General features: G+C 48.6%; 1 protein-coding gene across 1 annotated transcript in view; it reads left to right on the top strand.

Moving 5' to 3' along the window:
- CSMD2 (CUB and Sushi multiple domains 2) overlaps window positions 1–26,095 on the top strand; it is a 290,617-nt gene that overhangs the window by 103,611 nt on the left and 160,911 nt on the right. The window contains 2 exon segments of the mRNA XM_063419131.1: window positions 12,966–13,078; window positions 21,620–21,697. Of these exon segments, the coding sequence (XP_063275201.1) occupies window positions 12,966–13,078; window positions 21,620–21,697 (191 nt within the window).

The following is a 26,095-nucleotide window of genomic DNA, read 5'->3' as shown; positions in this document are numbered from 1 at the left end:
TGTTGTCCTCAGAGAGAATTAAAAATCTAAATTGGCAGCCCTGGGAGGCACCTCTGGAGTGCTTGTGCAGCTCTGGGATCCCGGGGACAGCAGGGACAGGAGGCTGTGGAGATGAGGAAGGGCCTGGAGCAGCTCCCTGCCAGGAGAGGCTGGGGGAGCTGGAGCTGAGGAGATGCTGAGAGGGGCCCTGGGTGATCCTACTGAGATCCTGTTGTGACCTTGGCTGGCCCTGTCCATCCCTGGGTGTCCCTGGCTGTCCCTGTCCATCCCTGTCTGTTCCTGTCATGTCCCTGTCTGTCCCCATGTGTCCCTGGGTGTCCCTGTCCATCCAAGGGGAGATCTGGGTGGGACAGTGGGAAGAAATTCATCCCTCTGAGAGGAGGGAGGGGCTGGGATGGAATTCCCAGAGAGGGAAGTTCAGGGAAGTTCAGGGAAGTTCAGGGAGGGTAGGAAAGGTTTGGGAAGGTTTGGGAAGGTTTGGGAAGGTTTGAGAAGTTCAGGGAAGGGAAGTTCAGGGAAGGGAAGTTCAGGGAAGTTCAGGGAAGTTCAGGGAAGGGGAAGGGAAGGGAAGGGAAGGGAAGGGAAGGGAAGGGAAGGGAAGGGAAGGGAAGGGAAGGGAAGGGAAGGGAAGGGAAGGGAAGGGAAGGGAAGGGAAGGGAAGGGAAGGGAAGGGAAGGGAAGGGAAGGGAAGGGAAGGGAAGGATCCCTGTGCCATCAGCACTTGTCCCTGTCACCAGCATCCCTCTGCCTCATCCTGAGCCTCTCCTGAGGTGGAGCCCGGCTCTGGTGGCATCCACAGAGCGGGGAGGGACAGAAGGGACAGGCAGAGCCACCTGTGAGCGCGGGCAGGGGACGCTGGAGCTGATCAGGAGCTGATTTGGGAGGGAGGACTCGGAATGCTGCGTGGAAATGTGGGAGCGCTGAGTCCCCTGATAAGATTTGGGCGGGTGAGATAAGGAAGGTTCAGGGAGGGCTGAGCCCGGGGGTCTTTCCTGATGGCAGCTGTGGAATTCAGGTGGGATTCTCTGCCTGCTTTTCCTTGATGGGGAGGTGACCTCCCTCTGCTGCCCGCTGCGGTTTGGGGCTGATATTTGGGGAACATTTGTCAACAGGACAGACCAAACACCGCCTCGATTTCTGTTTGTTCTGGGGATTTCTGTGAGAGGCAGCGAGGGGAGGGTGTGTAATTTAATCTCCCGGCTGTAAAAATCCATTTCTGCCTGTACTTGTTGATAATTTTACTGTGACACAGCAAATGTGAAACGACTCGAGTGCACTTTGATGGAGTTGTCATAATGAAGGGTGATGTGCACCCGCAGGTCCAGGATGGTGCTCTCAGTTTGATGGACAATGGAACAATTTGGTTTGGGTCTTTTTTCCCTTTATTTTTTGTGTTGATTGTCCTCTAAATCTTACCAACATTTTTTTATAGCTGCCCTCTCTGCAGTACTTTCACCTGCAGTTGTCCAGGGCTCCATAAAATAACCTTTTTTGTCTGAGCTAAATAAAAACTGACTGGAGGAGAAGGGCCAGGTTTGGATCAGGGTGGATTTGTTCCAAGGGCAGAGGGGGATCTCCTGTAAAATGAACATTTTGGGTGGTCATTAGCTGCCTTCAGGAGTACAGATAAAATCCTTGGAGATGTAGATTTTAGAAAAAGAACAGAAATTTTCCCTTGGAACAAAACCAAACCTGTAAATCCTGGCTGGTTCTGTCTGTCTTGGTACCTGGGGAAATGAGGGCCTTGAGGACCTGCCTGGAGGACTGGAAATGGATAAGGAGGGGTTTGGGATGTGGGAAAATCACAGCCTGGAGAGGCTGGGGGTGTGTTCAGGGAAATTCAGGCACTGGGAGAGCTGGAGCTTCCCAGGCTCCCCAACACTGATCCTCCTATCCCAGGGGAAACTCCCAGCTCAGCTCCTGGGCCAGTGGCGGGGGTGATTCCTGGCTGTGCTGGATTTGTCCCCAGAGCCCATTCCCAGAGTTCTGGATGTGCTGGATTTGTCCCCAAAGCCAATTCCCAATGTTCTGGATATGCTGGATTTGTCCCCAAAGCCCATTCCTGGAGTTCCTGGCTGTGCTGGAATTTTCCCTTTCTCTCTAGAATCATCCCAGACCCAGGATGCTCCTCCCTAAATCCCATTCCTGGAGTTCCTGGCTGTGCTGGATTTGTCCCCAAAGCTCATTCCCAGAGTTCTGGATATGCTGGATTTGTCTTATTCTCTCCAGGAGCATCCCAGCCCTAGGATGCTCCTCCCCAAAGCTCTTTCCTGGAGTTTCTGGATGTGCTGGACTTGTCCCCAAAGCCCATTCCCGGAGCTCCTGGCCGTGCTGGATCTGTCCCTAAATCCCATTCCCAGAGTTCCTGGCTGTGCTGGATCTGTCCCTAAATCCCATTCCCAGAGTTCCTGGCTGTGCTGGATCTGTCCCTAAATCCCATTCCCAGGGTTCCTGACCCTGCTGGATTTGTCCCTAAATCCCATTCCCAGGTTCCTGGCCCTGCTGGATCTGTCCCCAGCTCCTGGGACAGCCTGGCACGTCGGGAATGCAGCTCTCAGCGCTGTGAGTCCTTCCCTGCTGCTCCTGCAAGGCTTTGGGGATGAGGAAGGCTCCGGTCCTGGCAGACAGGGAGCAGCTGCTGCTGGCAGAGCTGCGCTGGGATTTGTGCCAGTGAATTCTCTGCTCCTCCTGTGCCCGGCCCCACAGCCCTGACAGCGAGCAGAAAATGCCCAAATTAATAAACTCCACTCCCTCCTCCCAGCCTCGGGTGGGGCAGAGAGTTTCAGATGCTCCCCCAGGATTTGTGGGGCATTCTGGATGTGAAATCACCCCTGGGATTTATGGGGTTCCTAAACCCCTCAGATTTATGGGGTTTTTCTGGACTCCACAGTTTGCTCCCATCCATCTGTGTGACCTTGGCTGATTCCCTGCCTGCCTCCCGTGTGTTGCCAGTGGCAGGTGGAAGGGTTTTTTTGGGATTTGGCAGCCTGTGCCCTGTCTGGGGTGTGAAACAGGGATTGTGCACAGTGTGGAGATTTTAATGAGCAGTTTGTAATGGCCAGAGTGCATCGGGCATCCTTTGTCTGAGGAGGGAACAAACAGCACTGGGAACTCGATAAACCCAGCTGGGAACTTGCTAAATCCAGCTGGGAATTCCTGGCTGGCTGCAGGTGGGAGCACAGGGGCAGCTGGAATTTAAAATGAGATTTTTTCCCCTTTTCTGAGAGCTCTCACCCAGGGAATCTCCCAAAGAGTGATGCTGAGTGGGTGCTGGAATGTTTGGATGGACTCTGCTGCTGAGTCCCACTCGATCCTCAGAAACAACAATTGCTGGTGAATTCCAGGGATTCTCTCAGCAGCAAACACAGAGAAAATGGATTTTTCTAAAGGATTCACCCCAATGATGAGGCCAGGCCTGTTTTATGCTCTCCTGCTGGAGTTACTCAGTTGCTCCCTAAATAAATCGGACGTTGCAAACGCCTTTTCACGATGTCTTTCCTGGCAGGAAGAGCCAAAGCTGGGTTGGAAAAGGACGAGTTTGGAAAGGAGTAAAAGGGGAAAAACAAAGTTTTATTTCTCTCATGGTTTCATTGAGTGGAAGTTAGTGAAAAGCACCTTTCTTGTCCCTGCTGCTGTTAAATTAAATCTCCAGCATGAGTTTATCAGGCAGTGAAATCTCAGAGCTTCCTGTAGGCTTTAAGCAAGTGACTCCTTGGGTTTTTTTTTTTTTCCTTTAAGAGTCATTGAGGACAAGGTGGAATTGGGGGCAGAAATGAGAATTCAGAACAATTTGTTGCTTTAGCTGGTGCCTGGCACCTCTCACAGGGTTCCCCCATCGTGGCAAAGGGAGGATTTATTGCTCTGCAGGTCTCCCGTGGAATAACGCCGTGTAAAATGACAATGTCAAAGCAAGTTAAGGATCTGCTTCGTTCTTGAGAGACTTCCCTGCAATAATCCCGAGTATTAAACTTCTGGAGACACTGCAGGAATTGCCAGGGGGACCATTGGGAGCAAACGACTGCTCCTTCAACATCATCATTACCCAGGCTTTGCTCCCTCATAAAAATTCCTCCCGGTGATCCCAGATAATCTCTTCTGCTGCTGTCTTTTATTTTTATTTTTTTAAGTGTAAATCAGCAACAGGGCTGCCCTTCTGAGGGGAAGGAAGGAGCTCTGAGCACCCTGGTCTGGTGGAAAATGTCCCTGCTCATGGCTGGACAATCCTTGAGCTCCTTCCAAGCAAACCACGCTGGGATTCTGTGGAAAAAGTGGATTTTTGTAAGGACAGGATTGAGGCAGGGGGTGGTTTATTAAATTTGTCACCTCCTCTGGTCACAGCCCCCTCAGCTCCAAAAGGGAGGCAGAAACTCTGTGCCCCCAAATTTCAGCGTTTGGGGGGCTCAGGGTGGTTATTTATGCTCAGGATGGAGCTGATCATAAAATCCCCATCATGGTGCCAGAGGTGAGCAGGAAAATCCCTCAGAGAGCTCCCAGGTTCTCTTCCCTCCTGCCCGGGGCTGTTTTGCATTCCACTGTCCTTGCTGCTGCCGGAATCCCAGCAGGTTTTTCATGGAGCTGTCAGGAAGCCGAGTTGCACTTCCCAAATCTTGTTTGCTCCCAGTTTCTGCGACTTCTCCTTTTCTCTTTTCTTTTCTCTTTTTCTTTTCTTTCCTCCCTTTCCTTTCCTTTCTTTCCTCCTTTCCTTTCCTTTCCTTTCCTTTCCTTTCCTTTCCTTTCCTTTCCTTTCCTTTCCTTTCCTTTCCTTTCCTTTCCTTTCCTTTCCTTTCCTTTCCTTTCCTTTCCTTTCCTTTCCTTTCCTTTCCTTTCCTTTCCTTTCCTTTCCTTTCCTTTCCTCTCCTTTCCTTTCCTCTCCTCTCCTCTCCTCTCCTCTCCTCTCCTCTCCTCTCCTCTCCTCTCCTCTCCTCCTCTCCTCTTCCTCTCCCTCTCCTCTCCTCTCCTCTCCTCTCCTCTCCTCTCCTCTCCTCTCCTCTCCTCTCCTCTCCTCTCCTCTCCTCTCCTCTCCTCTCCTCTTCCTCTCCTCTCCTCTCCTCTCCTCTCCTCTCCTCTCCTCTCCTCTCCTCTCCTCTCCTCTCCTCTCCTCTCCTCTCCTCTCTCCTCTCCTCTCCTCTCCTCTCCTCTCTCCTCTTCCTCTTCCTCTTCCTCTCCTCTTCCTCTCCTCTTCCTCTCCTCTTCCCCTTCTCTTCCTCTTCTCTTCCCCTTCTCTTCCCCTTCTCTTCCCCTTCTCTTCCTCTCCTCTTCCTCTCCTCTTCCTTTCTTTTTTCTTCACTGTAAAAGAGATTTGTAGAAACTCCAGAAATAAATGAAAAAAAAAAAAATCGAGGCGTGTTCAGAGGTGGCCCTGGGCCGGTTTGGTGACACCTGCAGTGACAGGTGACTCGTGTGGCTCCGTGTGGTGGCATCTTTAGGGCTCGGAGAGCTCCTTTAAAATGTGATTTTCCTTTCCTAAAGGCGTTTTTTCCCTCCGGAGCTGAGAGGATGTCCCTTTTTCCTCCTGGAATGTCACCTGCACGCCTGCCAGGAGCAGGGGACAGGCTGGCAGCAGGGCAGGGCTGAACGCGTGCCCTGCCACCAAGCCCGGGTCACTGCCGGCTAATTTGTCACCTCCACCGGGCTTTTTTTATTCTAAATGTGACATCCTGGCTCGGCTCAGCCTCCTGCGTGTCTGGGAGCGCAGCTGAGGTGACCTGATTGTGCTCCTGTCCCCAAAGGGAGCCACTCCCGTGCCCGCTGAGCTGGAAACGCTCCAGGATGCATCTCCAAAATTCCCCTCGCAGCTTCTCGGGCTCCCTCTGCAGCTTTGAGTTTGAAACATCCCCCCCCTGCCTGCCCTCCCCAGCCTCGTTTGTCAATAAAAGTTCAGGTTTAATGCAATTTAAGTGCTTTGTTGGGGTGACAAAGCCGCGAGTTTGGCTGCCCTGCGCGGAGGGCTGGTTGTTATTTATCTGCTTATTTATCTTTATCAGCGCATCTCCCTCTGCCTGCCCGGGGAGAACAATCTCTGATATCCCGGCTTCGGAGGAAATTCTAATAAAGCTGTGGCAGGTTTTAGTGGGGGGGATTTGGCATTAAAGAGCCTCAGTCGCGTTTGCTGTTGTGCTGAATTAGGGGTGGTTTGCGCTGAATGGAATAAAGATAATCGCGTTTGTCACCTCGTTGTGGTGTGACTGGAACCAAACTCTGATTTCGGGATGGTGGGAAGCGCTGTGGTTCTGTCATTTGACTTCTTTTTTATTGTGGTAATTAGCAGCGAGGGTGGGGTTCATTATTAGATGGTTTTAATTGGGTGGAGCCCTTTCTGTCCCCATTTGCTGGAGCCCAAAGGGCTCCCTGTGGCACAGGAGGAGGAGGAGGAAGAACCTGATTGTCTTTCAGGGATAATTGAGGTTGCAAAAGCTCTCCAAGGTCACCCAGTCCAACCTGTCACCAATCCCTGTGTCCCCACCTTGTCCCCGAGTGCCACATCCAGGCCTTCCCTGGCAACTCCAGGGCAGGGAGCTCCGAACCTCCCTGGGCAGTTCCCAGGCCTGGCCTTGCATTGTGCCATCAATTCTGAGCATCTCCTCCGAGCTTCTCTGCTCTCTCCAGCACCTCCAGACCTCATTTATGGTCGCAGGAGACATCTCCTCACAATGGATGGACTTTTACATGGAAAATAAATAATTAGATCCGGTTATTGTTCCTCCTTTATTGCTGCAGGGGTGGGAGGAGCACTCCTGCATCTCAACCCTGCTCCAGAGCCTGCAGGGGAGAGACCCCACATCAGCCCCAGCTCGGGGAGCAGCAGGGTGGGACAGGGAAATCCTCTGGAGACAGGGAATTGTGTAAAATTCTGTAAAACCCCCAGCCAGGGGTGTTCCTTGGAAGGATGTGCCCCCTCCAGCCCTCCCAGTCTCTTTCTTCACTGGAATGTTCTCAAGACTGGAATTCCCCACTGGAATGGTTTTCAGACCCATCTTAACCCCAAGGACTTTCTGAGAGAAACCCCTGGCTGGTCCCAGAAGTTCCATCTCTTTCTTTGCAGGGTGCTTTTTTACACAATTCTCTGTCATCAGAGGATTTCCAGGGGTTTCCCTTGGAAAGTCCTTGGTTAAGATGGGTATTAAAACCATTCCAGTGGGGAATTCCAGTCTCAAGAACATTCCAGTGAAGAAAGGGACTGGGCGGGCTGGAGGGGGCACATCCTTCCAAGGGACACCCCTGGCTGGTCCCAGAAGTTCCTTCTCTTTGTTTCTTTTTTACACAATTCCCTGTCTCCAGAGGATTTCCCTGTCCCACCCTGCTGCTCCCCGAGCTGGGGCTGATGTGGGGTCTCTCTCCTGCAGGCTCTGGAGCAGGGTTGGGATGCAGGAGTGCTCCTCCCACCCCTGCAGCAATAAAGGAGGAACAATAACCGGATCTAATTATTCATTTTCCATGTAAAAGTCCATCCATTGTGAGGAGATGTCTCCTGCGACCATAAATGAGGTCTAGAGGTGCTTAAGTATATTTTGTTTAAGAGAGCAGACAAGCTCAAATAAGATGTTCAGAATTAATGGTACAGCTCTCCTGATAATTTGAGGAGAGGTTTGGATGAAAAGTTAAAAATACAGGTGAAGTGAATAATAATACACAGGGAGATAAAGAGCTGCTGAGAGGTGTCCCTGAGTTGCAGTGAGAGGGAAATGAATCAGAATTGGCAGGATATCAGTGGAATAAAGGCTGGCAGGGAAAAGGAGGCTCTGGCTGAGCTGGGGATGGAGCTCAGAGTGAAATCTGGGCTGGGCTCACTTCTGTGCCCTCAACAATCCTGGTTAAACCGAGCGTCCACAGGGCTAAATCCAGTCCTGGATCGTGGAATTCCAGAATGGTTTGGGTTGGGAAGGACCTTAAATCCCATCCAGAGCCACCCCATCCATGGGCAGGGACACCTTCCCTCATCCCAGCTGCTCCAAGGCCTGTCCAGCCTGGCCTGGGGCACTTCCAGGGGTGATCCACGGGTGCTCTTCTCCTTGGGTTTCGTGTTGACTGCCAGCCTTGGCTCCTCCATCCCTGGAAATGCTGCTGGGATCTCCCCTTGGCTCCTCCATCCATGGAAATGTTCTGGAATCTTCCCTTTGCTCCTCCATCCATGGAAATGCTGCTGGGATCTCCCTTTGCTCCTCCATCCATGGAAATGCTGCTGGGATCTTCCCTTGGCTCCTTCATCCATGAAAATTCTGCTGGAATCTCCTTGTGACTCCTCCATCCCTGGAAATGCTTCTGGAATCTCCTTTTGGCTCCTCCATCCCTGGAAATGCTGCTGGAGTCTCTTTTTGACTTCTCCACCCCTGGAAATGCTGCTGGGATCTCCCTTTGGCTCCTCCATGCCTGGAAATGCTTCTGGAATCTTCCCTTGGCTCCTCCATCCCTGGAAATGCTGCTGGGATCTCCTTTTGACTCCTCCATCCATGGAAATGCTGCTGGAATCTTCCCTTGGACTCCTCCATCCCTGGAAATGCTTCTGGAATCTTCCCTTGGACTCCTCCATCCCTGGAAATGCTTCTGGAATCTTCCCTTGGACTCCTCCATCCCTGGAAATGCTTCTGGAATCTTCCCTTGGACTCCTCCATCCCTGGAAATGCTTCTGGAATCTTCCCTTGGCTCCTCCATCCATGGAAATGCTGCTGGGATCTCCCCTCCTCCTCCTCCCAGCCACTCCAGTGGGTCTCACTTTGGATTAAACACAGCCAGGGCAGGAAAAGGCGGATCTGAGCCCCAGGAAAATGAAATTTCAGGGAGATTCACCCGGAATTTGTGTTGGAGGCTCCAGGAGGAGCCAGGAGCCAGCCTGGCTCGTGTTGGGGATTATCAGCAGAGTTCCAAGGGGGTGTCAAAACAGAGATTAAATGAACAGAGAAGTTAAATCAACAAAGGCAGTTCAAAGGGGAAAAAAAAGGATAAAACATCCCCAGTGATGTCCTTTGCTTTTATTTGAAGCTGGTGTTTGACTGCACCCTGATTCTGGGCAGCACCAGGGCGCCTCAAAATTCATGTTTAAAACCATCATCTCCACGGATTTCACTTGAAATAACAGGATTTCAGATGGAATTCCTGCCTTTAGTCATGACCTCTGACTCCTACACTGCTTTTCAAGCATCCACACCAGGAATTCTCATCGTCTTTGGGCTCATTTAAGAAGAAATAACAGCCAAATTGATGATAATCAAATTTCAGGGTGCTCAAAATCCCTGTGCAAACATCTCCCCCTGCTCCTCCCGTGCTTCTGCCTCACTTCGTGACACTTTATTGATTCTTTTTTTTTTCTCCCCCTTCCTTTTCTTCCTCTCCACGTGGAAACAAATTAAAGCAGGAATTGGGATTGTAAATAGATAATGGGATGTGAATGCAGAGTAATCTGTGCCAGCCATGTACAGCCATACTAATTGTGCCAGGGGAGGGAATGGGATAAATATTTAATGCCTGGATTCCGTGGGAAGTGAGAGAGCAAGGAAAGAAATAAAGAAAAAAGTGGAGGAGGCCTCACTTCAGTGCTTTTTTTTCTCAAAAAGAGGAGTTTTGATGGCATTAACTCCTCCCTGTCATGAATAAAGGAATTGGGTTTGATGTTTGGTGTCCCTCAAGGAAAAACATCCCAGGTTCAAAACGCTGCTGGAAAGGATTTGGGATAAAATCAGTTGTTTGGGATGAAGTTTTTTCTTCAGGCTGAACAGGGTTGGGTTACAGGAAAGGAAAACACGAAGTAAAACAAAAACCTGCCTGCCCTGTCCCCAAGCCCCTGCTAGGAAATTTGGGATGATTCCCTGCTAGGAAATTTGGGATGATTCCCTGCTAGGAAATCTGGGATGATTCCCTGCTAGGAAATTTGGGATGATTCCCTGCTAGGAAATTGGGGATGATTCCCTGCTTTTCTGATTCTCCTCCCATCCCCTCTGGGATCCCTCCCCAGCAGCCAGGACATTTGCGAGGCCCTGCAGCTGGAATTAAACCTTCCATTCTCAATTAACAATTAACCATTAACGCTGCCTAATGAGCATCTGAAGCCTGTGGGAGCCTCCTGGTGAAAAGCTGCAGGTGGGGATGGAGCTTTCCATGAAATGCTGAGCTGCAGCCGTGGTGATTTTTAATATTTTTAACCCCTTTTCCCACCCAGTCTGGGGCTTTTAGGGGATGGAAACCTTCACCCTGCACTTCTCCTGCTGGATTTCAGCTGGGAAAGGGGAGAATAAAGGGAATTTTAGAGCCTGACAGGGTGGGAATGAGGAGCTGATGGGGATTTCTTGGCTGATCTCAAGCTCTCCATGTCTTGAGCAAGTGACACGTGGAGCTGAGGAAAATTCCCATGCAGGAAAGTCAGGGAAAGTTTTTCCTTCCCCCTAAATCTCCTGTGGGTGCAGAGCACCAGGGCTGTGATGGATTTTTTGTGACTTCTCCTGGGACAAAAGGATTTTTTGTCCCTTCTCCTTTTGCATTCAGGAATTTTTTCCTGAAAAAATTTTTCAGGAAGTGCCACCCATTACAGTTTTCCAGTTGATTTTCTAAGTGTTCATTCACTGGACTGGTGGAATTTTAACAATCCAAGTATTTGGGAAGTTTGTGGTGGGATGGGTCTGGAAAATCATCCCTGGGAGGAGCAGCTGGAGAAAAGGAGGCTCAGGAGAGCTTGGATTTGGTGGTCCTGGGGGGTCTTTTCCAACCTTTTTAATTCCATGAGTCTGTGGAGATGAAATTTCTGTGTCAGTGGATTGTCGGGCTGCTCAATCCACCCTTCCAGGAGGTGCTGATCAAAACCAGGGATGGGGGACAGGAGAGGCTGAGCCTTGTCCAGGCAGCTTTGGTTCATTGTTGTCTTTGGTTCGTTTTTTTCTTTGGTTCATTTTTGTCTTTGGTTCATTTTTGTCTTTGGTTCATTGTTGTCTTTGGTTCCTTTTTCTCTTTGGTTCATTTTTGTCTTTTGTTCGTTGTTGTCTTTGGTTCGTTGTTGTCTTTGGTTCCTTTTTCTCTTTGGTTCGTTTTTCTCTTTGGTTCGTTTTTCTCTTTGGTTCATTTTTGTCTTTGGTTCGTTTTTGTCTTTGGTTCGTTTTTGTCTTTGGTTCGTTTTTGTCTTTGGTTCATTTTTGTCTTTGGTTCATTTTTCTCTTTGGTTCGTTTTTCTCTTTGGTTCGTTTTTCTCTTTGGTTCGTTTTTGTCTTTGGTTCGTTTTTGTCTTTGGTTCGTTTTTCTCTTTGGTTCATTTTTTTCTTTGGTTCATTGTTGTCTTTGGTTCGTTTTTCTCTTTGGTTCGTTTTTCTCTTTGGTTCGTTTTTCTCTTTGGTTCGTTTTTCTCTTTGGTTCGTTGTTTTTTAGCTCAGGCAGTTGAATTCCAGCTCTGAAAGGGAAATTCGGCTCTGCACAGCTAAAGGTCATTTTTGAGGAGTTTGCTGCTGCAGAGTGAACAGTGGAGCGGCCCCGGGGGGGTGAGAGGGTTAAATTTAAAGGTTTTGTCATAACAACCAGCCAAGGGAACTTCCCCGGGGTGGGTTTGAGGCATCCCGTGTTGGATGTCAGCCCCAAATCTGTTTGTTTGAGAGAATTCCATCGGTTCAGCTCCCCAAGGATGGCACAAAGCCACAGAGGATCCATTTCTGCATCACCTCATCCTCCTGACAGGGCTGGGAACAGGGCTGGGAACAATCCATGGAGAAATGGTTGGGAACGACCTCCAAGCGCAGCTCCCAAAGGTCTCAGAGCGCTGCAGGATCCAGGCACGGGATAATCCAGGCTTTGGATTGTACTGTAGGTGGCAGAGATGCTTTAGTTATGCACTAATCACCCTGCGAGCTCATTAAGGAGCCAGGAGCACAGGGCAGCCCCTCTGCTGTTAATTAACTGTTAATTAACGCCGCCAATTCCAGCCTGGCTGCACTTGGAGGAGCTGAGGTCACCTCTGGATGGGTTGGGTGACTGAAGGACTCTTCAGGTGCTCCATGGGCTGCCAGATCTGCTGCTAAAAATATTTAATAATCAAATCTGAACTCCCTTCAGGATGGAACAGATTCCCAGGATCCTTTTGCCTTCATTAGAAAAAGCAGGGAGTGTTGGAATGGCAAAAAAATGGGTGGAAATGTTGGAATGGCAAAAAAATGGGTGTTGGAATGGCAAAAAAATGGGTGTTGGAATGGCAATAAAAGGTGTTGAAATTGCAGTAATTTTAAAATAAGTGATAATTGGGGATTAAAATAATTAACTTTCAGGAACAGGGTTCCATGAGAGCTTTGGTGTCCCCACCATGGTGAATTGTGGACCAAGTGCTGAGACTTGGGTGAAATGTTGTTCCAGTCCAAAACTTGGCTTGGGACAAAACTCGGCCAGGAATTGTGAGCTGGAGTTAAATGAAGTGAACAATTCCATATTTTAAAAGGAAATAAAGTTATAAACAGAATGAATGGCTGCTGCTGGGCTCTGGAGCTGCCCACCTCAGCTGCTGGCTGGAACCTTCCTCAGGTTGGGATTGGTCATAAATAAAATAAAAAACAAAGAGGTTCCTGCTATCCTTTCCCTTTCCTGAGTTAAAATAAACAGAATTTTTTGTGGTGGGGTTAACCAAACCGTGAAGAGAGGAACTGAATAAGCCTGGGAATGTTCTCTGCCTTAGGACAAAGGAATGAAAACCTCTGGAATTACAGACATGGGAATCCCAGCAGGAATGGGAGGCTGGAAACCCCCCTGGAGAGGGGAGGGTGCCCTCGTTGGGTGTGTGGCACCCATGGAGGAGCTCCCACGTCCCTGGGGAGGGTTTGGGGGTCCCTCCTGGGGGAGGAGGGTTTGGGGGTCCCTCCTGGGGCAGGAGGGTTTGGGGGTCCCTCCTGGGGCAGGAGGGTTTGGGGGGTCCCTCCTGGGGCAGGAGGGTTTGGGGGTCCCTCCTGGGGCAGGAGGGTTTGGGGGTCACTCCCACCCTGACGTGGCTGTGCTGCTTTGGTGTCTTGCAGGTTCACTGGGATGAATTTGCCCGCCCCGGTGATCAGCAGTAAAAATTGGCTGCGGCTCCACTTCACCTCCGACGGCAACCACAGGCAGAAGGGCTTCAGTGCCCAGTACCAAGGTAAAGAGAGAGAGGAGTCAGTGCCCTGGCCTGGCCCCCACAATCCTTTCCTGGAATCCTGTCCCGGAATCCTTTCCTGTCCCTGGAATCCTTTCCTTTCCTGGCCTTTCCCTGGAATCCAGAGCTGCCCCCCTCCCCTGCACGATCCTGCTGCTGTTCTGATGCCTTGAGCTGGAACAGAGACTGGGCAGAGCTGGAGAATAAAGCAGAGATTTATTAAAAGCCTTTAAGGATCCACCTTGGGATCCTTAAAGGACAAGAGCCTGGCCAGGGCAGCACTCAAGGTGGACCCAAAATGGGCACAAAAATGGACCCAAAATGGGCAAAAAATGGACCCAAAATGGGCACAAAATGGGCAAAAAATGGACCCAAAATGGGCACAAAAATGGACCCAAAATGGGCACAAAAATGGACCCAAAATGGGCAAAAAATGGACCCAAAATGGGCACAAAATGGCTGCCCAGTTACAAGGTCTCACACTTTTCTAAGTTTTGGTCCATTTGCATATTGGGGTTTAATTGTCCAATTCCAGCTGCAGGCTGGGAGGTCCCATCCTTCTTGTTCCTCCCTCCAGCCCCCCTTGTTTGTGCTTTTGGGCTGAAAGTTGTCCTTGGTGTGCAGCAGGAGAAGGATTTGTTTTGTGTCCCTGCTGTGTGCAGAGCTGAGTGAGCCTGAGTGTGAGCTCAGAGCTGCACAGAACCTGGAATACACGGAATTTAAACTTCAGGCATCAGTTCCAGCTGAAATCCCCTAAGCTTGAGTTTCACAGAAAATTCCAGACTCGTTTGGGTTGTGAGGGACCCTAAATCCCATCCAGTGCCACGGGCAGGGTCACCTTCCCCTGCTCCCAGCCCTGTCCAGCCTGGGACACTCCCAGGGCTCCAGGGGCTTCTCTGGGAAATCCATCCCAGCCCCTCCCCACCCTGCCCGGGGAGAATTCAGGATCAGGACAAAAAGATTTCAGGATTGGGACGTTCAGGTGCTGTTGAGGGCCAGGAGATCCTTTGGCAGGGAAGATTCTGCTCCGAGGCCGTGGCAGCTCCTGGTGGGAGCAGAAGGGATTGAGAGGATTCCTTGGAAGTGTCCCCACCATTCCCTGTGATGCCTTTGGAGGATGCTGTGGGTGCAGAGGGCTCTGGAGGATCCAGGAGAGGGGAAGTGAGGCAGGAATGGCTCAGGGGAGCTCAGCAGGTTTCCTCTCACGAGGATTTTGCTGGGAAAAAGCTCTGGAGAAGAGGCAAGGGAAAGGGAGAGGTTTTCCTTGGATAAACCCACCAAGCTGCCCCGTTTGGATGTTGTTAGCAACGCTGTCAGGCCTCAACCACATCATTATTTAACTCCCCTGCTTTCCTTGAACCTGTAAATGACTTTAAACTGCAAGGAGAAAAAAATAAAATCTCTTTTGTTGTTGCTGTGCAGCAAAAAACGCCCGGAAAAAGAAAGCAGCTTCCCTCTGGATGTGTTTTCCCTGGCTGTCAGGATTTCTGCTTCCTCCAAAGCACCTGTCTGAGTCAGCCTTTCTCCCTCCCAGAAAAGTCAGGATGAATGTTCCAATTCCCCTGATCAGATAAATGTCAGGGGCTCTGGCAGCGGGGATGAGCTGGTGCTGAAAATGAACTCAACTCCCCGTTCTGAGCTGGAACCAGGCAGGACCTCGGCCCAGCTGCCAGAGGGGACCTGCCCTCGTTTTTCCTGCTGGTTTTTGTGGAGTTTGGCAGCTTTTTTCTGCCTTTCAATGCTTTAAAAAAACACAAAACAAGCAGTGAAAGCTCCCAGGCACGAAGGGAAGGCAGTGGGATCTGTAGGACAGGAGATGCTGATCCTTTAAAAACCTCCCTGTAACCCTTTCCACAACCTGGCCTGGCCATAAATATTTCACTGGAGATAAATCCCTACAAAACAGGCCGTGTAATTCACGGCAAGCACAGCGCCTGGAATGCATTTTTCATCAGCAGAGCTGAACCAGGATGGGCCAGGAGCAGGGAGGTGGCTTTGGGGTGGCTCTAATTTGCTTTCTGTTTTCCACAGACGTGTCTGTACATCATTTATGAACCCCCCGTGTCCTCTGGGACGGGGTCTGGCTTTGCTGATAATCTATAAGAAAACAATTTCCCTTCCAGCTTGTTTGAATTGATCCCGAGTTTTGCAGAACACCTTCGCTGTCTGTTCCCTCTCGGCTCTCCCTAATCCGTGCCCTCATTTGGAAATCACTTTAGGAATGTAAAAGCAAGGTTAGATGCAATCAGGCTGTGGAGAGGGTTTTTTTTTTTGTTGCTGTTGAATACAGCAAATTCGTTTCGTTCCCTTCCTGGGAGAGTTAAATATTTTCCCCTTCTTTTTCCCTTTCATTAAGGTGAATCTTAATTTTTGCAAATGCTTTTCCTCCATTCCCCGTGTAAGGAAATCAAAGGGACTGGGAGAAATCTATGCATAGGATTTTTTTTTTTCATAATTTCCTCCCCATCCTGTCTCCTCCAAAAGGTGGAAAAAAATATTCTAGAAGTGTTTGAATCAGGTGAGGTGGCAGCACCTCGGGTGTCTCCCCCATCCCAGGGGCTGGAAATGCAGGGCTGGAATTGCAGGGATGGGAAAGCTGCCCTGGTTGCTGCTGCTGCCCCTCTCTGCAGATGTTTTATGGCAGAACTTGGCTCCCTAATTGCTCTGGAGCTGATTGTTACCAACACATAATTGCAGCTTTTATCGATCTCCCCGTCCCTGCAGGAGGAAGATGAATGAGCACAGGACAGAGCCTGGCAGAGCTGCCTTGGCAGGGAGGGCTGGGGACACTCCTGGCACAGGAGAGAACCAGGAATGGCTTTGTGGGGGTGCCACGGGATCCTGGAATGGTTTGGGTTGGCAGAGACGTCAAATCCTTAAATCCCATCGGGTTCCAGCCCTGCCCTGGGCAGCTCAGGATTTCCCAGGGTGCTGCCAGCCCCATCCATGGCTTTGATCGACACATCCGTCCATGGCTGGGCTTCAGTTTGGACAGGTCTTCCCTTCCTCGTCCTGGATCTTCCATTCTTTGTGCTGGATCTTCCCTTCCTCGTCCGGGATTGTCCCCTCTTCATTCTGGATCTTCTACTCTTTATCGAGGATCTTCCACTCCTCATCCTTATCTCCCATTTCTCTTCCCTTCCTCATCCTGGATCTTCCCCTCATTTTTGATCTTCCCCTCTTCACCCTGGATCTCCCACTCCTCCTCTTGGATCCTCTGATCCTCATCCTGGATCTTCCCCTCTTCCATCCTGGATCTTCCCCTCTTCCATCCTGGATCTTCCCCTCTTCCATCCTGGATCTTCCCTTCTTCCATCCTGGATCTTCCCCTCTTCCATCCTGGATCTTCCCCTCTTCCATCCTGGATCTTCTACTCTTTATTGTGGATCTTCCACTCTTCATCCTTATCTCCCACTCCTCTTCCCCTCTTCATCTTGGATCTTCCCCTCCTCATTTTTGATCTTCCCTTCTTCACCCTGGATCTCCCACTCCTCATCTTGGATCTTCCCTCTTCCATCTTGCACCTTATCCTTTTTTCCTCCTGGATCTTCTTTTCTCCTCCTGGATCTTCTCCTTTTTCCCTCCTGGATCTTCCCCTCCTCGTCCTGGATCTTCTCCTTTTCTCCTCCTGGATCTTCTCTTCTCCTTTTCCTCCTGGATCTTCTCCTTTTTCCCTCCTAGATATTCTCCTTTTTCCCTCCTGGATCTTCTCTTCCCCTTTTCTCCTCCTGGATCTTCTCCTTTTCTCCTCCTGGGTCTTCCCCTTTTCTCCTCCTGGGTCTTCCCCTTTTCTCCTCCTGGATCTTTCCCTTTTTTCCTCCTGGATCTTTTCCTTTTCTCCTCCTGGATCTTCTCCTTTTCTCCTCCTGGATCTTCTCCTTTTCTCCTCCTGGATCTTCCCCTTTTTTCCTCCTGGATCTTCTCCTTTTCTCCTCCTGGATCTTCCCCTTTTTTCCTCCTGGATCTTCTCCTTTTCTCCTCCTGGATCTTCCCCTTTTTTCCTCCTGGATCTTCTCCTTTTCTCCTCCTGGATCTTCTCTCCTCCTTTTTTCCTCCTGGATCACACCCTTGGTTCCAAAGGGATTTTCAGCTCCTGCTGTGCAGCCTGTGGAGTCTCCTGGGCAATTCCAGGCTCTGATTCCCAAAGATCCATTGCTCGGGATTATTTGGGGGATTTTCACTTTTTAAATTTTGTTTTAGAGAGGGTTTTTTGTTTGCTTTGGAGAGGAAATTTTAGGGTGTTTTTTAGGTTTTCTTGCAGGGGTTTTTTTGGGTGTTTTGGGGTTTTTTTGAGGTTTTATTGAGCTGCCAAAAGAGGGATTTTTCCCAGGAATTGTGTTTGAGGGGGATTCTCTTCACCTCCCAGAACCCCTGTGAGCCTCGTGCTGCATCCCGGGCGCTCCTGAGCCATCCCAGCAGGAGAGAGAGATCCAGGCAGGGTCTGGATTTCACAGAATTCCCCCAACGAGGAGAGCAGATCTTCACAAAATCGATTTTATTTATTTTTTCCTCTGTTGTCTTTGCTGAAAACCCTGTTTTCCAAATTAAAAATAAATAAACGTCAGCTTAAATTCTCATTTAGAGCAACACGGAGCGGTTTAAAAGGAACAGCCCGGCCTGGCTGCCGTGCTGGCAGAGCTTTGGAATCTCAAATCTGACAGGATGCTGAGTATTCCATTAGATCTGCTGGATGCGTGTGAGCAGCAAAACCCTCCAGAAAACAGGAATTTCTGTTCATCCAATTATCCTGACGCAGCCCTTTGTAGTCCCGTTCCACATTCCGATTTACCAACAAAATAGATTTTTAAATGCTGGATTTTTGAGGGGCAGGGGGTGGGAGAATTGTTCTTATTTATTTCAAAGTAGATTTTTAAATGCTGGATTTTTGAGGGGCAGGGGGTGGGAGAATTGTTCTTAATTATTTCAAAGTAGATTTTTAAATGCTGGATTTTTGAGGGGCAGGGGGTGGGAGAATTGTTCTTATTTATTTCAAAGTAGATTTTCAAATTCCGGATTTTTGAGGGGCAGGGGGTGGGAGAATTGTTCTTAATTATTTCAAAGTAGATTTTTAAATGCTGGATTTTTGAGGGGCAGGGAGTGGGAGAATTGTTGTTATTTATTTCATTAAAAAAAAAATAAAATAAAAGCACAAAACAAGTGGTGCTTTACCGTGCCTGGTTCTGATCTAAATGGAGTCATTTGTAAAGTCTGACTTCCATCATTAGAGCTCGAAAATGAAGGATGAGGAGGAGAGGATGCAGTGAACCCTCTTTATCAATTTATCAATTTTTAAATCTCTAAATATATTTATAAATAAATATATATTTAATATATATTTAATTTATACATTTACATATAAAATATAAATATTAGATAATATATTTAATATATAAAAATATATAATAGATATAATATATAAAATACATAATAAATATATACCATATATAATATATATTAAATATATATTTATTACATATAAATATATATTTCATTTCCCCCCAAAAATCCCCAAAATTCCCCCCCCAAATTCCCTAAATTTCCCCCCGAAATTCTCAAAAATCCCCAAATTCCACCTCGAAATCCCAAATTTCTCCCCCGAAGATTCCAGAATCCCCGAATTTCCCCCCAAAAATTCCCAAATTTTCCCCCAAAAATTGCCGAATTTCCCCCCAAATTTCCCGATTTTCGCCCCAAAATCCCCCAAATCCGGAATTTTCTCCCCGAAATCCCCAAATTCCCCCTCCCCCCCCAGGAGCCTTCATCCCTTCCCCCTCCTCCTCTTCCTCCCTGCTCCATCCTCCTCCTCCTCATCTTCCTCCCCCTTCCCGCTTTTCCTTCCTCCTCAGAACAGTCTGTCACTCTTTTATTTGAATCAAAACCAGATTTTTACCCCAAAAATGTGAGTTTTGGTAACCCAAATTAATTTTTTTTTTGATCCATTGATAACACATTTAATAAAAACCCTGAGATCAGGCTGGAAACATCCTGTGATTCCCATCCACCTTTGAGGCATCCCAAATCTGCTTTTTAAATTTTTTTTTTCCCACTCCTGCTTCACTTGCAAGTGGATTTGGAGCAAAAAGAAACAAAGAGCTCCATTTGCTTTGACAGCAGCCTGCTGTTAATTAGTTTCCCCTCCTTAAATTAATAAAATAAGGCAGCTGCCCTGAACAGATTGAAGCTGGTGAGGGAGACAGGAGCAGCTTTTCCTCATGAATATTTTCCAGCTAACGCAGCCCCTGAGTTTGAAGTTATTGCTGAGTTATTTAAAGAGAAAATAGGAAATAATGTGAGGAAATGATGAATAAAAAGCAGCACCTCAGGTGAGCTCCGAGGAGCCTCTCCCTGTCTGAGCCTCCTGCAGCAGCTGTTCCAAACAGGGGGTTTTAAACCCAAAAAACCACAATTAAAAACCCCCTCGTTAGTTACAGGGGTGATTTTTCTTGACAGCTTTGTCTTAGGGATGTGCTAATTTAGGGATGAAAGCCTGACGAGATGAAGAGCACGGGGAGAAGGGGTTGGAGTGGGAGATGAGCTGGGTTTTTCCATGGATAAGGGCTGGAAAAGGCTCCCAGAAAGGGATTTGGGCTCTGAGTTATTCCAGTTCCTCACAGTGGAGGCACTTTTATCCCAATTCCTGCAGTGGAAGGGTGGAATTATCCCAATTCCTGCAGTGAGGGCTGGGTTTATCCCAATTCCTCAGAGTTGGGGCTGGAATTATCCCAATTCCTGCCAGTGGAGACTGAGTTATCCCAATTTCTCACAGTAGAGGCTCTTTTATCCCAATTCCTGCAGTGAGGGCTGGAATTATCCCAATTCCTGCAGTGAGGGCTGGAATTATCCCAATTCCTGCCTTTTATCCCAATTCCTCACAGTGGGAACTGGGTTATCCCAATTCCTCAGAGCTGGGGCTGGAATTATCCCAATTCCTGCTTCTGGAGATTCTTTTATCCCAATTCCTCACAGTGGGAGCTGGGTTATCCCAGTTCCTCAGAATTGGGGTTGGGTTATCCCAGTTCCTGCCTCTGGAGTCTGGAATTATCCAAAATCCTGCAATGAGGGCTGAATTATCCCAATTCCTGCCTCTGGAGATTCTTTTATCCCAATTCCTGCAGTGAGGACTGGGTTTATCCCAATTCCTGCCTTTTATCCCAATTCCTCAGAACTGGGGCTGGAATTATCCCAATTCCTGCCTCTGGAGGCTGGAATTATCCAAAATCCTGCAGTGAGGGCTGAATTATCCCAGTTCCTGCCTCTGGAGGCTCTTTTATCCCAGTTCCTGCCTCTGGAGGCTGGAATTCTCCCAATTCCTGCCAGTGGAGACTAGATTATCCCAATTCCTGCAGTGAGGTCTGAATTATCCCAGTTCCTGCCTTTTATCCCAGTTCCTCACAGTGGGAACTGGGTTATCCCAATTCCTCAGAGCTGGGGCTGGAATTCTCCCAATTCCTGCCTCTGGACGCTGGAATTATCCAAATTCCTGCAGTGAGGGCTGAATTCTCCCAATTCCTGCCTCTGGAGGGCTGGGTTTATCCCAATTCCTGCCTCTGGAGGCTCTTTTATCCCAATTCCTGCCTCTGGAGCTGGAATTCTCCCAATTGCTGCCTCTGCAGTCTGGAATTATCCAAAATCCTGCAGTGAGGACTGAATTATCCCAATTTCTGCCAGTGCAGACTAGATTATCCCAATTCCTGCAGTGAGGGCTGAATTATCCCAATTCCTGCCTCTGGAGCTGGAATTCTCCCAATTCCTGCCCCTGGAGGCTCTTCTATCCCAGTTCCTGCCTCTGGAGTCTGGAATTCTCCCAATTCCAGGTGTGTCTGCTGCTCCCACATGGTTCTCCCAGGCAGGGTTCGTGTCAAACCCTCGGGGCTGGAGGGAGCCTCAGCCAAGTGCGGAGCAGGAAAAACAAATTACTGCTCCCTCCTGTGGGGAGGGGATGGGGCTCTGGGACAGGCATGGAATTCTCCCTTTTCCTGCTTTTCCTCCTCTTTTTGGGGAGGTTTGGAGCAGGGAGGAGTCCCCCAGGTGTGGGGCTCCAATCTGGTGTTTCCCTTTGCCAATAACGGGGTTTAATTTTATTTTTCCTGCCTTTTTCCCGCTGTTTATTCACTCCAGCTCGGCGGTTTTTAGGTTATGAGTGCTCCCCTGGAATGGCTCTGCTGTGTGATGGATTCATGGGGTGAATTCCTGCAGCAGAAAAACTGGAGGGAAAAAAAAAAAGGAATAAAAAGCTCAGCATTTTCCCTCTCAGCATCCCTGGAGCTCCTCAGAACTTCCCTTTTGCCTCTCTCCCATTTTTAGTGGCTCACAGAGGGCTGGGAGAGGGTTTGGACCCCGTTTTTTATTTTGAAATCGAAGCTCTCCAAACCCCTAACATGGAAAATAAAAAATCCCTGCAGGCTTTGGGAGGTCAGGATAAACCGGCTGATCCCAACGGGAAGGATGCAGGATGTGGGCGATTCAAATTTTTCCTTTTAAATTGAAAAAAATTCAAAATCCCTGAACTTTTTCCTCATTTTTCCTTCTTCTCCCATCCCTCAGTCAAGAAGCAGATGGAGCTGAAATCCAGGGGGGTGAAGCTCATGCCCAGCAAGGACAACAACCAGAAGACATCTGTGTGTAAGTTGATTTTTTTTGGTTTTTCCTTCGCTGTCTTTTCGATAACAATCTCCTGGAACATCTCATTGGACTTTCCAGTAATCTCTAAACCACTCTGAAAAGTTTTGGGGTGCTTTTTCCTCTCCTCCCTCTGCATTTCTGCATCTCTCCCTCCTCCCAGTGCTCTGCTCACAGCATTTACTAACTCCTGGAAGTGCAAGGGGTTGGAATCTGTGGATTTGGTTCGTTCTGTGCTTTGGGCTCCTTTTAGTGATGGAAACAAAGAATTTTGGGAATTGGATCTATTTTATCGCTGTAAAAGAGGAGCAGGGATAAGGAACAACATTAAAAAAAATATATATATATATATCAGAAAATTTACAGAGGGAGTAGCAGCGTCTTCCTTTTTTCTATGTGAGTTTTATTTCATTTTCCCTGCAGAAAAGAAGAAAAAAATTCTAATTCTGGGTGTGTGATGCTGATTTTTCAGGCTGTGTTTAGTGGTTGGTGTGTCTGGGGTCGCCTCTGGCAGGTGGGAAATGTTTCACCCAAATCTCTTCCCAAAATCAGGATTCAGGGGTTTGTCCCTGAATTTCGGGCTCTTGTGGTGACTCTGGGATGGAACAGGAGGGATCTGACTCGGGGTTGATATTTTCTGTGGATTCACACGGGAGCAGGATGCAGAATTTTCCAAGTGGATTTTAGGGAGAGGCTGGAATTGCTGGAATTTCATGGCCCCATCAGAAAGGAGCAGTTTGGACATTTCAGCAGGGGGGATTTTGCATATTAAAAATTCAGAAATGAGGATGGGCTGGATCTGAATCGTGGCTCAGTGTCTGTCTGGAAGGAGGGGCTCCCTCCCAGCTCCCAGGAGAATTTTTAGAGTCTCTGGGTTTTTTTTGGAGCAAGGCCCAACAAGGTAAAAAACAACCCAAAATCTCCAAAACACTGGGGGCGTGTCCAGGGGAAAATAATTCCATTTAAAGGAAAACTCTGAGTCCAAGCTGTTCCTGGCTGGGTGGTGCATTCCTTGCCAGGGAGAATTTAATTGGAATAAACTTCCCTGAGTGGGAAATCCACTGGGAATTACTGGAAAACTCCCCTGCCTTGGTGTGGAGACAGAGGGGCGTGTTTGGAGGGGGGTGTGATGTCCTGGATTTTGGGGAGTGTGGGGAAGGCAGTGATGGTTTGATGAATTATTCCGGCGTTATCAATGCACATAATTCCCATTTCTCCTCCCTGGGAGTGGCCTTTGGAGCAGTTTTATCCCTTTTTAAAGCGCTGAGGCTGAGGAGGACACGGGGCCTGCCCTTCCCTTTCCAGCAGCTCCTGCCCTGTCCCAGCCCCGAGGAGGAAAAGCAGGAATTCCTTCCCTCTGCCTGGTTTATCCCATCCCAAGGGATGCCAGGGCAGCATTGGGAGCTCCAATCCTGTCCTGCTGATGGAGGAGAGCCCAGGCTGGGAGTTTTTAATCTGGAATAATGGGAATGGGAATGGGGGCCCCGTTCCATGGTCCTTGTCACCCCCTGAGCCTCCAGCTCCTTCCCCGTGCCCTGCTCTCCATCAGGATTTTCTCCTGCATTTTCAGCCCTGGTTATCCCTATCTCATTCCCACAGGGAATGTGCAGAAGTGCAGATTCCCGAGGAGATGGCACCAGGAAAATTGGGAATTTTTTATCCCAATTTTTATTTTTTAACCCTGCTGGATTTGCAGGGTTGGCCGTGCCCCTTTGTGCTCCCAAACTCCCAGAGCTGAGTCTGCATCACAGGCAATTCCACAGCTGGGTGAGGAAATTCCCTATCCCACAGCAATTTCCAGTTGCTTTGGCTCAAATTCCAGAAATTCAGGAATTCTGGTGTCTCTTGGTGACATTTCAAGCTCTGCCACAGAACCCTGAAATTGTTAAGGCTGGAAAAGATCAAGTCCAACCTTCAAGTCCCTCCTTTCTTTTCGATTATTCCCACCAGCAGTGTTTTCTTTCCAAGTGCTCTTCACTAAAACCTGACCTGAAATCCTCTCTGGAAGAATCCACCCTTAAATCCTGCAGAGGTTTTGGATTTGGGATTGCCTGCTCACATTAAAACCTGTATTTTTCGTGTGGCTGAATGGAGACAAAATGCAGTGATGTGTTATTGCAGGGGGGGGAAAAAATCCATAAAAATACAGAATTCTTGGGGGTGGTGCTGGCTGTGGTTGTTTGAATTTGTAATTAAGTGCCTCGTCCTGCTCACCATCAGTAAAATGATTTGGAAATCTTGCTTTAATCACTTCGGGAGTGAAACAAATGCTGAGAGAAAAACAACCCAGGTAGAAAAAAGAGTTTGGAATTTCAGGTCACATTTTGAGGCTGTTTCTGGCACTGACTGCAGAATGCAAACGTGGATATTCCAGGTCCCACAGTGTGGGGGGAAAATGTGGTGTTTTGGTTTAAAAAACAGCATCAAAGTGGTTTTTGTGGTGTTTGGGGGTGACTGGAAGGGCTTGGGTGAAGGACTGGAAGTTCTATGCGTGTGCAGCTCGGTCAAAATCTGCTTTGCAAAGTCATTTTTGGGGGGATGGAGCAGTTTTGAGGTCTGGGGGTTCCTGGGTTTTGGGGAGGTTTCTGTGGGGGACACAGGAGCCACCTGGAGCTTTGCTTGGGACCCCCTGGAAATGCTCTGGGAGTTCTGGGACTGCTCCTCCTGCATCTCCTGAGCTGTTCTGGGCTAGCACGGGGTGGGAATTTGGGGTTCAGGGTGCTCCAGGGGGGACATTCCCAGCTGGAATTGGGTTTTCCCAGCCTCGCTGTGCCCTTCCCACCCTTGGTGTTGCTCAAACTGTGAATGTTGGGTGTCACTGAGGCTCTGCAATCGCTTAACTTTTGTTTTTTTGGATTTTTGGGGGCTGGAAATGCAGCAGGACCTGGCTGGGCTGAGCCCTGCAGCCACAGCTCAGCTCCTGCTCCCAGGCCTGATTTTTGTAACCTTTCCTGGAATTTTTGTGGAATTACTGTGAGCACACAGATTAACCCTTTACAGCCTCTAATTCCTGCTGCACTCCTCCTGCCAGGGGAGGGCATCTCCTTTCACTGGATTTCTCATGCTGAGAAGTGTTGGGGCTTTGTCAAAGGTTTTTTAAGTCCTGCTTGATTTTGTAGTTCCCAAATTCAGTGAGGAACTGTCCCTTGGGAATCTGTCAGTGAAGGGTTTTTTTTATTAAGGGAGAGATAGAACTATAAAAGATTTTAACAGTGAATTCCAGTGGCAAACTGAACGATCAGAAGTGGCTGCCAGTGAATTCACAAAGAGAAAGAAACTGAAAAAAATCAGGGGAATGAAGGGATGGAAAACCAATGGCTGGGAGAGGGGAGAATTCCCGAGCTCCCAATACAGAAATTGAGCCGTTCATGACGATTTTGGGGCTCTGTTGTATTTCCAGTAACCTTGAAGGGTTCATTTGGGACTGGCACAGCCCAGGTGAAGCTTTGGGAAGGTGAGCACGGCGTTGACAGCGAGTTCTCAGCATGACAAATCCGATTTTTAACCTTTGGGCTGCTCTGTTTGTGTGTGTGTGTGTGTTCAAAACAAAAGGCAGAGCACAAAAGTTTCTGTAAATGAGCATCTAATCCATCTCCTCCTTTTCTTTCACTCTCCTTAAAAGGGAAATTCCCCAGCTCCCAGGATGTGGAGATAAATCTTCCCTCTCCCCCTTGCTCGGCTTTATCTTCCCTGTTCTCTGCTTTATCTTCGCGTGGTTTTAGGTGTTAATGAACCTCCAGCTAACGAGAGGTGAGCTGGGTTTACACCTCAGCAGTGGGGCTGACAAACTCCTCCAGGTTTTCCCTGGGGACCTCATTTCTTCCCAAAGTTTTGAATTCCAGGCTTCGTTTTTATCCAGTATGGGAAATAATCCCTGGGTGTGACAGCAGTGACCCGCTCGGGGGGGGCACAGAGGGGATGGAATTTTGGAAATGGGATTTTTTCTCTGAGGAGGAGCTCCCAAGGGCTGGGATGCAGCCCTGAGGTTGTTGTGTGTGGTCAGGGGGGTTTTTACAGGAATGTGGGAAATGGATTTGTAGAGAATCCTCAAACCCTGGCTGAAAGCTCACAGAGTCCTGTTCACCTGCGTGCAAACTGAGATAAAAAATGCTGATTTAGAAAGGCCATGGAGTAGGACAGGAATTGAGAGAGAAATGGAACTGGAAATGGGTTTCAAATGATGACTTTGCAAATAAATATTTTTGAGAAACAGAACTGTGAAAGAGGCATTGTAGTAGGACCCACGTGGGGTATTTTAATTGATAATTGGCTTTAAGGCATTAGCAGCATCGTGTGGAAAAGCTGATAGGCCAGAAAAAACACTTATAATGGAATTAGGAAATAGTTTGGCTTCTGATTGTGATGAATTGTTACATCTGTGCTGTCTCACCCTTCTCATGG

This window comes from Prinia subflava, chromosome 24 (genome assembly GCF_021018805.1).
Source record: "Prinia subflava isolate CZ2003 ecotype Zambia chromosome 24, Cam_Psub_1.2, whole genome shotgun sequence".
Classification (NCBI taxonomy): Eukaryota; Metazoa; Chordata; class Aves; order Passeriformes; family Cisticolidae; genus Prinia; species Prinia subflava.
Note: the sequence above shows the minus strand (reverse complement) of the source record. Positions and strands in the feature narration are given on the sequence as shown.